The sequence below is a fragment of the Numenius arquata genome, chromosome 8 (assembly GCF_964106895.1).
Source record: "Numenius arquata chromosome 8, bNumArq3.hap1.1, whole genome shotgun sequence".
NCBI classification, from domain to species: Eukaryota; Metazoa; Chordata; class Aves; order Charadriiformes; family Scolopacidae; genus Numenius; species Numenius arquata.
In genome coordinates, this window is record NC_133583.1 from 39,909,114 (window position 1) to 39,922,148 (window position 13,035).

Below are 13,035 nucleotides of genomic sequence, written 5' to 3' on the forward strand. Positions count from 1 at the left end.
ATTCAGTCTAATCTTTGAGTTCACTTGGTCTTAAGTGGAGGCCCAACTGTGTAATCTGTAATTAAGCTAAACAACCCTTTAAATTTGAGCTAGCTCATCTATCAGAGGGTGCAGATTGAGAAATAAGTGGTTCCAATTCTTGCACCAGTTACTTCATGTGCCGATTTAAGACAGTTCACGACTCAAATTTCTATAGGCCATTTAAACCTTCATAGTTAAATTAGAGCTGATTTTGCTTGAGCTACTCTCATATAAAGCAAATACTTAGAGTAAGCAGTAAAGCTATATTGTAGGAAATAGTTAAATAGTGATTACTTTCTGCTAAAAGTTACTTCCCCATCAAGTTTAGACAATTAACGCCCAAAATCAGGACCTATGCATTCCGCAAAGTAAGTCTTGATCAATGCAATGCTAAGTAGCACTTTCTGATACAGTATCCTTTTCTTAAATCAGGCAAGTTTAAAGGATGCTGCCACAGTACCAAGTGCTAACTTTCTAAAGTTAGGAAAGCCAAAGGACCTTTACAGAGCTAGCAGAAGTGAGTTTATTACTGGAAACAGTTCTTCAGAATCCTTCTACAATGGCAGGAATGGAAGGGAAAGAGAAGAGAGGCAACTGTCTTCAAAGCCAAAACCCCAGAAGGTTACTAAAAGGTAACGATCAGATTCCACAGGGAATTCTACTCAGCTCCCCTGATTAAGGATTAGAGAAACTGACAACTACCCTAGGACATGAGGATTAGGGAAACAGCAGTCTCCAAGTTTCTAACAGAGGAAGAAGCAACATTTTAAACTTACACCAACTATACAACTTGCATTCTGGTTTTCTGATATAACTGCACATTTTAAAGAAAATTATGTGGAACAATCCCACTTCACCATCACTATTTCTAAAGCAGCTATAAACAAACAAAAAACCACCAACAAAACAAATTAACAAAAACCCCAACCTAGTTGTTTATTTTTATTTTCAGGCAGAGAATCCATACCTTGTGCAGTGTTCTACTTTTTTCTTTTCCCTTCATTGGCATCCTGTTTTGGTCTAGCTGAACGAGCAAATTGCTGAGATTCTGTTAAGGACTACAAGTGTCAATGACAAACAGAAGCCAAGCAAGAAGCAAAAAAGAACTATTACTTCAGCAAAAGACAGTTTAAGAAGTGGCATTTATTTGTGAATCAACTCTGCTACAGTATTAAACATTGTAACAATAGTGTCTATTAGCCAAAGATTAGGACCTCACTGATCTGCAGTACAAAAAGATTTTAAGAGAGCCTGCTCAAGATTTTACAATACCAAGTAAATAAGGAGAACTACCCAGGAATGGGTTAGGTGCAAACAGAACAATAATAGTATGATAAATGCTTGATATTTAAGCCTTCATCCCAGCAGGGTAATTCCATAACTTTGATGTATCAGTGGGTATCTGGGAGGAAACAAGCTAAAATGAACAAGAGTACAAAGAAAAGGAAATAAACTATGAAATGTTTTAGTGAAAAATAAGAAAGGACAGGAAGAGATTTAAAACTTACAGACAAAAAACAGGTCAATGCAATCAGGAAGTATAAAAATCTCAACACGTGGGCCTCACAGGCCCAAGCAGTAATTGACAGTTCCAGCTGGAGTAGCAGTCTAGAGACTACTGATCCTGATATAAACATTTCTTGATTCTGCAAACACCAGCTTAACCAAGTCAAAAAGCCTACTTAATTTAAATAGAATGGTCATACAAACTAAATTATATCTTGCATTGAGTTTGCAGGACCAAAGAGCTAAGACTAGAAAAGTAATTTTTATTGTCTTAAATAAAGCACATTTCCTTTCCTATTTTAGAAGGGGTGCCTCTATATATTTTTCAGTTATAAAATTAACAATATTACACTATGCTATGCTGCCTGGTTTTCTTAAGGTATATCCCCTTTCCATAGAACAATAAAACTAGAGATTGACAGACAGATTACAAAGAATATAATGTAAATGTTTGAGGAAAAAGATACAACCACCATGGGTTTTTCAAATAAGACATATCCATTTGCTTCTTTTAAAGCTTTAGCAGCTGCTTTTTCATTAGGAAGTCCAATGAAAGCCTGTCCTTTCATACGACCTTCTTTCATCAAACGTATATCAAACCTAGAGGCAAAATTGAGAATTTTGAATTACTCATGTTTAACCGCACTTTCATATTTCATAGCACAAATATAATTATCAGACTTCAAGTTGGAGAAAATGCAGAAATGGGAGAAGAGCATACAAGCAGGAATTATGTCATTGGAGACCACTTCGCCTGGGGAAACCACTTAGTAAAAAGTGATGTTAGACCATAGGATGGCAAACTGGTGTGCAAATATAGTAAATGACATAGGCAAAACAATCAGATATACAGAATTAACAGTGTTGATGAGTGTGTCTCAGCCAATAAACAGTAAGTTTGGTCATAAAAATATACAGGCAAAATAGTAGGGTCTTCAGACACTTCAAAAAATAATTCTTTCTGTACTTGTGATAAATGAAGATTTTCAGACAAAACATTTTTTCTTTATGCTTCTGTATAAAGAAAAAAGATGACTAGTTTTTAAGTCAAAGTTTTCACCAATATTATAGACATTAACATAAAAGGCTTAATTTTAACCGAGTATCAAATTAACTTACATATTTCGTTCTACTTCTGACTGGAAGTCAACATATCTTCCAAAAATGAACTTGAGATCCTGAAATTAAAAGGTAGGTATAAAGAGGAAAGCTGATAAAAACCCCTTTTGATAAATATTTAATTTGCTTTTTTACCTACCTTTTCTTGAACTTGTTTAGCTAAATTCTTCACATATATCCTGCAATTTGGATCACCTGGCTCATAGTTTTTGAAAACAGAAAATTTTTCCATTTCTTGAAGAAGACAAAAACAGACAATGTTTTAGGTCATTTAATTACTTTGCATTTTTGTTCAGTATAAAATAACCAAATTTAATATAAGATCAATTAATAAAGGAATATTTAAACTATTTGTTGCAACAAATCGAAGAGCTACTATTAGGTAATTTATTCTCACAGTTATACCTTCTTTAGAAAGTCTGTTTTTTTCTAGATCCCTTCTAGAAATAAATTCTGATGGTATTTCATCATCCTCCTCTTCGGTTTCCATTTTATCATTTGAGATGGGAGCTGGGAAAATCCTTCCAAAGCCTGTATTATTGATTTCTTCTGTGGTTGCATAAAGGTCTGAAATTTCAACACATTATACAAGTGGTTTATGTATTTGTTCACAAAAGGATCAACAGCAAGCAAAAAACTATACTCCTTCCAGTACCGTTTTAATATAGTAGACTTGGTAAAGAAATTTGAACAGATCCTTAAAGAAATGTGTCCTAATCCCTGGTTTGACAAACACACCTGCTCTATATGGTCCTATAAAATCAACTGTACTGCAAATAAAAGCCACGGCATATGCCAGTTAAAGTAAAACTAGCCTTGCTGCTCAAGCCTGTATCCATTTTAATGGTTTATCTAATTTTAATTCAAAGAAACTGTGTATTACTGTAAAGTACCAAGACACAGACTGACCCTGTAAGAAACCATCACACCTCATTGCTATTATCGCCCAGCATTTTTATAGCAGATAATCAGTGCATCACAGAGGAGTTGGCAAGCACTTGAATGCTGCTCTCTTAAGAGCTGGAAGAGGAAAATTTGAAATTAGCCCGATATATTCAATTACACTATCTAATACTGAGAATGCATTTGTAACATATTTTCTAAAAACACCTTTACGTTTAAAAGAGAATGCAATTCACCATAAACACACAGATCACATAGCAGAGAGACAGACCTTTAAAATCCTCTAGATCCCTTACCGTACCAAAGCACAAAGTTCTGTGACAAGGTGGAAGTTGGTGTTCTTAAACAAACCCTGATGTATACTATTTATGTATACTATTATCTAAAACAAAAGGATGAAAGAATTCCCTGGCCTAAATTTTAGCAGCCTTCTATACACTGAAACATTAATTTAATATTAAATACATTTGAAGTACTCTTACCATTTTTTTCTTTTTTTTCTGAGTTTATCTGAAGAACAGCTGGGATGTCAGTAGTAATATGGAACTCGATTTTCTTATGACCTACATGCTGTGGCTGCTCAAAGACATCTGAAGGTGACAGCGTAGGGTGCAAATTACTGTTTAAAACAACAACGTGTTAACTAAAGAGTCAGACACTGATGAATGCATAGCTGAATACAAGATTTCTTCCAGATAGATTTTATGCTGTTATCACAAATACATGAGTCCTCCATTTCAGAAATTTCACCCAATATAGTTCAAGTTGATTAAAACATTGAGAATACAGTAGGTATGGCTGGCAGTGAGAGCAAAACCAAGAATTACATACCACATTACAGTACAGACAGGCACTTATGAAAAAATTTATTAGTAACTTAAATAAAAAAAATAACTGGCCTTGCTGCTGCTCTCACATAGCATATAAAATATACCAATTTTTGTTTTTAAAATATAGAAAATCACTTGGAAGAAGGCGGCAGCTATGAATAAAAATGCATTCACTATTGAACATCACTACATAGAAATACTACACTGGTGTCTACTGTGCCATAGTACTGCAGTTTCAAAATCCAAAATTATTTAAAACCAAACCAGCTTTTAATCTTCCAGTATCATCCATTTTTAAAATTATTTTAAATCTTTATTTTAAGAAGTATGCCAAACAATAAATCCAGATTGCTTCAGTCAGGGCTGTGATAGGATATTGTTGTTCTTTTTTATGAAAAAGGAATTCTGATTAGTCTGATAGCAGGAGAAGCACAGAGCTTGAATCAGGCACACTTTACAGATTAAGGTTGTTGAGCAGACTCGAGTTCAAATTACATGAAAATTTGGACCTTTAGAGCAATAACAGACCAACTTTACTACCAAATTTACATACCAGTGAAGAATGCTTGTTTTAAAATAGCAACACTAAAGCAAACATGATACAGAGAACATCATTTAGCAAAAGGAGTGATCTTCCGAAAAAGTGCAAAACCACCAGAAATAATACAAACCTGTGGGGAATACACACAGGAACATTCAGTAAGTCTTTAATTCTTTGCTTTTTTCTAACACTACGTCTCTTTGTGTTTATTGGTCTTTTAGGCTGAAGGGTTGCTAATTCCATCAACTTGGTCATTCTATTAAAAACAAAAATGAAAAAAGAACCAATGTGGTTTACAGTTAATTTGAAAATACTGATTTTGAAAACCCTTCCCCCTTCCTGAAAGCCCTTGAAATACAACTTTTCAGAATATGGTTATAAATCTAGCTACCTTAAGACTAAGACTACAGCAATAAACTATAACACATAGCAAATCAATACACACAGAGAGAGCACTTAGGTAACCGATCAAAATTGTAATGAGTTAAATGATGTCCCTTCCCAAACATGCACCCAATTAAGATATTGGAGCTGCAGAAATGCTAAGAAGCACCAAGCTGAACCTTTTCTTATACTATTTCCACTCAACAGGACTGCCTTTTTCCCAATGCATGTATTTTTCTGAATATAGCATAGGAACTTTCTGATTTACTTTTCAGTTTAAACAGCAAATAAAGAAAATTGCCTCTTCATTTAGTATTAAAGATTAAAAAAAACAACAAACAGCTATGATACAATTCAGTCCCAAAACTGCAAGAGAATACACATGATCTCCCATTATTATTACTTCTAGCAATACACACTGATGTACAAAGAACATTTTGGAAGTAAGAGTGCACATATGATTCAGGCCAAGTAGCTTACTCAATTAAGATGCGGAAAAATGAAGAATCCAGAAAACAAACAAATTATTGCTTCCTTCTATCTCCACTCTCTCTTCAGTCTGAGGTTTTTTTTTTTGTGGACATGGGAACAAATGATAAAATGCACACCATTTGGCCATCTTCCTTCTCTTAATGTAATTCAAAACAGCACTGTCCTGTTTTTAAGTCGCTCTGGAGCTTCCTTAAGCATCTGGAAAGATTATCTATATACTGCAAACTTTAACAGTGCTATTTGCTGAACTAAAAGCTAGAAAAGTAAACACACCACTTAAAAAAGAGCCCAGAAGATTGTAAACGACTGTAAAATCCCTACCTCTCCTTTTCCTCCTGATTATCACTTTCATATTCTGATTCATCTTCACTAGATGGTTGCTCTTCTTCCTCTTCAGGCAAAGGAGGCTCTTCAGGAGGCAGAGGTGGGATTGGGGGAGGTGGCACAGGCACTGGTAAATACTCTTCATACTAATTACGGGGAAAAAGTTAAAAAAATTACGTATCTTGTTTTTCTTTACATAATAAAAACAGTCAAAGCAATAAATTAGAAGCATTTTTAAAGCATGTTTATAGCAATCTATTTTAATAAACTACATTGCTAATTAAAACTTTCCACGAGAAAACAATTTCCTGCATTCTGAAGCATAACAGTGAATGTTTTCATTCTTTTAATTTGACCACTGGGTTTTTACTTTGCACTCAGGTTTAAGGACTTCCCTGGAAGAAACGTGGTCATACGGGAAGAGGTCTACACTCCCAAGACATCTCAGTTTCTACAATGAATCTTCCACCACCTATCAAAGTTATATTTCTACTTCTGTAAGGAGTAAGGATTTCATAAAAGGCATCAGTTTTTTCACTGAGATTTCAAAAAACACACAAAGAACTCCGTATGTACAAAATGATCTCCAGCCAACTGTAGTAACAATCTTACTATACTTACTGTACTGATGGTACTTTTATGTACTATCAGTTCCACAAGGCACCGATGTCTTCTGGCATTAGAAATACTCTGTACCCTTTAGAAACTGCTCTAGGAATTTCAAGGACTGGCCTCTCAACCTTACTACTCTTTTAATTAATGCAAGACTATTAATGCAAGTCCTCCCTTGCTCTATCTTCCACTGGCAGTCAAACTACTATATCACAGCAACAGAGAACTGAGACCACAAAGCCGGTATTTCTATTGGCTTCAGAAACAGCTCCCCCTAAGCCTCTGTCAGTTTTAAAAAACATCTGCCTCTTTAAAAAACATCCTGGAGACAGAGCAAGCTAAATCCAAAAGCACTGTGCAATCTCACTAACAATCTGAATCTGATCAGAACTCCAAAGAAACACATGGAACAAAGGACTCAGCACATCTTCATAAGTCAACGGGCTAACTGTATTCTTTATTTCCTGCATCTGTAATGTGATGCTATAACATCTTTTTTTTTCTTTTTTGTACTCAACAGTTCAAAATATTCCAGTGCTACTGTCATACATGTATACCTCTTTGTTCTAAGTATAGATAAAAGGATTTTTTCAGAAGACTAATATGCACATCTTAGCCAAGGAAATGCAGCAGTATTTGCTATCACCTAGAGATTTCCGCAACTGTTAGAAATTTGAACTTAGATCTTTTACCACGTTGCTAACATTTTAAACTGTGAATCAGTTTTACAGTACTTAAAACATACAATAAAAAAGTTACCATGGGAGGGCGAGCAGTAATTGGTCCAAAAGGTGGAGGAAGATTCATTTTATTCATAAGATGAAGTACCTGGAATGATTCAAGAAAAGTAAAGTTTCCTTTAAATAAATAAATAAATGAAAATAGTTCCTTGCTAGGTATTAGAGTGGATAACTTCTGGCAGGTATAAATCAGCATGACTTTAATGAAGACACAACTATATTGGTTATTGACCAATGTGAAAGCCTGAGCTTGAGATCCAACACTAATGGTAAATATGAGCAACACCCTAAAAAGGCTAATCAAAAGGCAAAGCATCATCTCAGAATGAAATTCTAAGTACTCAAGTCACATCTAATTAGGAAGATCATATCCAGTTAAGTCTTCAGGGTCAATGAAGCAACATTTACTTCTGGTCAATCAAATCTTATTATCTTAAGATAGTAAAAAATTAACATTGATTAACCCTATCACAGGAAAACTAACTTAATATTTACTGTGGCAAAAAATATTTCTGTGGATAATTAAAAGAGGAAAAAAGAGACATTTTTATACTTTCTTTTTTGCCATTTTTTTACTTACCTGCACATAAAATTTGGGCACACTTGCCAAGGCATTTGCTATATTTGCTAGAATTGTACTTGAAGGTGGTGGATACAAATACTTGAGGCAAGAATTGATGGGAAACGTGAGGCTGATGAAAAAAGATTAAAAACAAGGAATCTTAGCACCATCGTCATGTAATGAATGATAACAATTAATGATTACTAGAGGTTTAACTATTAATTATAGTTTCTTAGTTAAACTATATTGTAGTTAATTGTAATTTCCCTACAACAGTTTAGGGCCACTTACATTATGTCTTTAACATCAGGGAGCAGAGCCCTAATGCATGACAGACTTACTGGGCTTGGGCACAATGAAAGTATCAACACATGCAGAAAGCCTAAAGCACAAAGAAACAATCAACATGTCCAAAACCAAAAGCACAGCATAGCAAGCTGTACAAACATCATAAATTCAGTGCTCAAATTGCTGGATTTATTAGCCTCAGAAGAAATATATTCTTTGTGTATGCAAAAATGCAAATGGAGAAAGAAAGAACAAAAAAACCTCTGGAAAAACAAAAGGACAAACTACCCAATCCTCACACTCTTCCTGAGAAAGCAATGCATCACACTAGAAGGCTATTATTATGCAATCCACAACCTCATAGTTCAAAGCACAAGTTGCTACTCAACTGTGAGGTTCTAAACTTGAAGAATTTCATCTTTATGACAATTCCTACAGGTATGCATGTGGGACAGTAGCATACAATAAAACAAACGAGAGAATGCAGCATACCTCATTCTCTCTTGTTCAACACTGTATAACTCCTATTTCAAAATAAACTGTAACAGAATAAAATATGAAGAAAAAAACCACTAACCCATGGTTGGGTGCAATTCCATTCTCTATTTTAACACAGTTTGGTTCTTTCTTCTCTTCTTCTTTCACTGGTTCTTCTGAACTGAAAAATAATTTAGCATTAATTAAAATGAGGCAAAATTTAAGTGACTACATAATGTATGAAATATATTTAATCTCATATATTAAAAATATAAGAAATAAATTAGTATAGTGTTTTTAACATCTTTTATCAATGACATTATTACAGCCATTATTAATTCTTAAGGATTAATACATGTGGATACTTATAGTAGCAAGACTTCTAAGGCCTACATAAATAAAGATTTAGGCAGATTTAAGTAAATTTCTGACTTAAATCTACTCACAGGAAAAGAACTAAAATTATTTCAGGTTGCTCTGTTCAGAGACTGTATAAAATCAAATATATTAAATATTGATTTGTCCACATTCAGAGAGTGGAATAAATAACTTAAAACCTCTATAAATAACTTAAAACCTCAAGCACTATCACATAGCTTCTATCACTTAGTTACATATTACACAGTTAAACTTGAAAGCCTAACTATGTAACTTACTTTTTTAATTAAGTACTTGACAGACAATTGAAACCCAAACTATCACAGTTCTTGGTCACACTAGCATTAGGAGTTTTCGGTGGGTTTTTTTTTTGTTGTTGTTTTTTGTTTGTTTGTTTTTGTTTTGTTTTGGGTTTTTTTGGTTTTGTTTTTTTTTTTTTTTTAATATTACATATTCTTTTGAAGAAAGACTTAGACAGTTTTGTTTGTTCTGTTCATGCAACAAACTAGATAAATGCAAATCAGCTCCAGCCTAGAAACCAGTGACTATAACAGTATAGTCTTATACAGTTATGCCAGCAGGTGTCAATTCTGCCTAACTCTCAATTAGATTAGAAAGAAACATCAGGAAAGCATTGCATGAGTTGTTTAATAGCAAAAGAAAATAGCAAAAGCAAATCATAATCCTGACACTCAAAAAAAGTAGAAGAGTTTTTTAAAAAAACAGGGAACCTGTGCAACACAGAGGTCAGCTTACACTGGAATCTTGCTCTGGAAATGACAGCAAACAGGACCATCTGCTGATTAAAGATATTAATAACTATAGAATATAGATGAGCATTATTAGGTGATGATACTGAATGGTTATGATTTAGCCTTTTACTTAACAGTACTACATAAGGATCATGAATAAGGAATTTCTTTTCCTTGACCACAAACATAGAAACTGAATTATTACGCACATACCTTTTACAATTCTCTGAGACAGAAGGCTGGCTAAGTACCTGCACACTATCTTGCTCCTTCGCAAACTCAACAACTAAGGTGTGACCTAAAAGTTTCAGCTGATGCAGTCTTGACAAAGCCTTCAAATAATTATAATAGAGAAAAGAAAGAAAGGGAATAGGAAAATGATCAGAATTATTTCAAAGCATAACTGTTTTTTTCTTTGGTTGGCAAACTAGCCATAGGATGCAGTCCCAAATGCTTTAAGCTAAGTGTGTGCCAGTACAGACACAGGTAGTTCTGCACCGTTCCTGCATTCAAAGCCCTGCCTTTTAGCAGCCTCTTTCCTGCGAGCAGGAAGGAAAAAGATGAGGTTGCACAACTAGAACCACTGCAGAGACTTAGGTCACCTGAACACAGTAGCAAGACTGCAGCCATTACAGTGATACTTATCACATAACCTAATAAATCTCTGCGATTCCAAGTAACCAACCTCTTACTCATGAACCACAAACATGCTGAAGTCCACTAGTAATAGCTGGGAATTTTAAAATCAAGATTCTTAACAGTCACACTAGGAAGCTTCAACATTCTGCTAGTCCTGATAAAGCAACCTAAATTCACCACTATTTACCTCACATAATCTTTGTAACTTTTTTGAGTAGTACTTTACAGCATGGCCTAAAAAAATATAAAAGTAACACCAAAAAAACCACAAGGCATAAGAAGGAATTTCAGGACACAGGCTTTTTACCAGATTCATATTTAAAAAGCATTATTAGTATTACCTTTTTGGCATCCATGTCCCCTATTAACATGGTAGTTTTCTTTTTCTTATCATAGTTGGGCATTTTAGGCAGTCTTGAATTGTGTACACCACTATGTCTGAATTTTATGGCAAATATGCAATTATGCAGGAGACAGGTAAATCATGTTTGGTTTACAGTTTATATATAAATGCACACACACCCTCGACAAGGCCCTGATCAGTCTCAACTTACGTAACTTTGCCATGCTCTAAATGACCGGTTGGGTCAGAAGACTTCCGCAAGACCCTTCCAACTCACCTTTCTTATGACTCTACAGAAATGTTCATTTTATCAAATCTTTCAAGCATCTCTTCAAACAGAACTCTAATATTACATTCCTTTGCTTTTTTTTTGCTGACACTGAGAACTAGTTGACATGTAAAACATTTTAGAGCCCAAAAGGCAACTCAGAGAAGTGCTTTGCTAAAACATTCAGTAACAAACTCTATACGAACCTTCACAGCTGCATTTTCAGTGGGAAAAGTAGCAAATGCAGTATGTTTCTAGAAAAGAAACAAATAAAAAAAACCATACTAAATTCAAGTAAAAAAAGGTAAGAAATTACGTGTAAAACATATACCCACAAGTAATTTGTAAATTCAAATTTACACATTTGAAAGCTTCCAAATAGTAGTCATTTAACTCCTAGGTGGGGCAAAGGTGAAGGACTAAGGAAATTTTTTTTGAGAATTTAGGACAAGCACCTCCTGCATTCAAAAATTAAGACAGGAACTCAGCAGTTAGAGAAATACAATAAAACAATATTTTTTCTGCTAGTGAGCAAAAGGCATCCTAAACTGCAAGCAAGTACATATTGATAAAGAAGTTTAAGCCTCTTTTCAAAAAAGGAAATTTATTCACTTACTTTTGAAGTATAAAAAAAACCTTAAGCTTTCCAAACTAGATCAAATTCTCGCAGAATACACAATTCATCTTAAATTTATTTTAACACACTGTATTATTTCATCTTGCCACTACATGATTGGGTATTAAAACCTCGAAACATTAGTACTGTTAAAATAGCATCCACCAGAAAAATCATCACAAAGTCAATTGTGACCCTGTCAAAGAAAGCATTACCCCAACAAAAGCTGCAGACATCATTTATCTGCAGTTCTGCAGGAATACGAGGCTCTTCCCCACCAGTGTTTGCCACCTGACAGATACTCCTATGCTTTTGTAATTTAGAGGAAGGCAAAAAATAAAGATCTCAAGAGACAGACCTGTGAAACTGCATCCCTACACCTCCAACAGACACTCCTGCGCTGCTTTTCCACTGCCTTATTCCTAACGACAAGCGAGGCCAATGCTGCGGGCAAGGGCACGGGGCTTAGAGCCGGCGGGAAGACGGGACCCTCGTGTCAGGCGCTCCCTCGACCACCCCGCCTCGGCCCTGCGGTGCTCTCCCGCCACCGCTCCGGCCCGGGCGGGGAGAATGCAGAGCCCTGACTCGGCAACCACACTCACCCCCTCCCTGCGGCCCGCTCCCCACCCCTGAGGGCGGCAAGCCACCCAGGGCGGCAGGCAGCAGGTCTCTCCCGCCCCCGCCGCCTCAGGCCCCGGCCCTCACCAGCCGCCCGTGGTCCGACAGGACGCGCACAGACACGGCCCCGAAGTGCTCCAGCAGATCCTCTTTCTCCGCCGCCGTTAGCTCTGCCGGCAGGTGCCGCACCAGCAGCGTCCGGCCTCGCCGCCGCGCCACGCCGGGGTGAGGCGGGACGCCGGGCTGCGGCGGGCCGACCCCAAGCCCCACGCCGGCCGCCCGTGTCTCCTCATAGCCCGGTGCCGCCATCGCAGCGAACAGGTCCGTGGCAGCAACCGCGAACACGCGGAAGCAAGGGGGCAAATCGCGCGAGAGCTGAGGCGGTGGCTGCGGCCTCAAGTCTCGCGAGACCGATGGGGTATTGGGACGGGTTGTCGCTGGTGGGGAAGGGCGGGAAGCGGACGCTGAGGCGCGCTGGGGCCGCGGGTTCGGGTCCTGGCGCCTCGCACAGGCCTTGGCGCTGTGCATTGGGGTCCGCTAGCAGCTGAGGGGTGGAAAGGGGCGCCGCGGTAAGCTTCTGGCCCGTGTGCCGGCACACAGAGACACACACAAAGCAGCAGCC

The 13,035-nt window shown here is 36.8% G+C and overlaps 1 protein-coding gene across 1 annotated transcript; it reads right to left on the bottom strand.

Annotated features, from left to right (window-relative positions):
* Positions 1 to 1,001: 1,001 nt before the first annotated feature.
* RNPC3 (RNA binding region (RNP1, RRM) containing 3) lies at positions 1,002 to 12,746 on the bottom strand. The gene is made up of 14 exons (XM_074151283.1): positions 12,501 to 12,746; positions 11,386 to 11,433; positions 10,143 to 10,261; positions 8,900 to 8,980; positions 8,053 to 8,164; positions 7,492 to 7,560; positions 6,118 to 6,266; positions 5,051 to 5,176; positions 4,032 to 4,168; positions 3,052 to 3,213; positions 2,786 to 2,880; positions 2,647 to 2,705; positions 1,995 to 2,127; positions 1,002 to 1,061 (listed from the first exon to the last, which is right to left on the bottom strand). The coding sequence occupies exons 1-14, from the start codon at positions 12,720 to 12,722 to the stop codon at positions 1,002 to 1,004; spliced, it is 1,572 nt and encodes a 523-aa protein (XP_074007384.1). The 5' UTR covers positions 12,723 to 12,746.
* Between the last annotated feature and the right edge of the window lie 289 nt (positions 12,747 to 13,035).

Excerpts from the sequence above, each read along its gene's own strand:
- RNPC3 (XM_074151283.1), bottom strand. The coding sequence starts at position 12,722 with ATGGCGGCACCGGGCTATGAGGAGACACGGGCGGCCGGCGTGGGGCTT. Across the intron at positions 8,981-10,142 it reads GTCTCAGAGAATTGTAAAAG|TTCAGAAGAACCAGTGAAAG; the intron begins GTATGTGCGTAA and ends ATTATTTTTCAG. Across the intron at positions 8,165-8,899 it reads GGAATTGCACCCAACCATGG|CCTCACGTTTCCCATCAATT; the intron begins GTTAGTGGTTTT and ends TTTTTTCATCAG.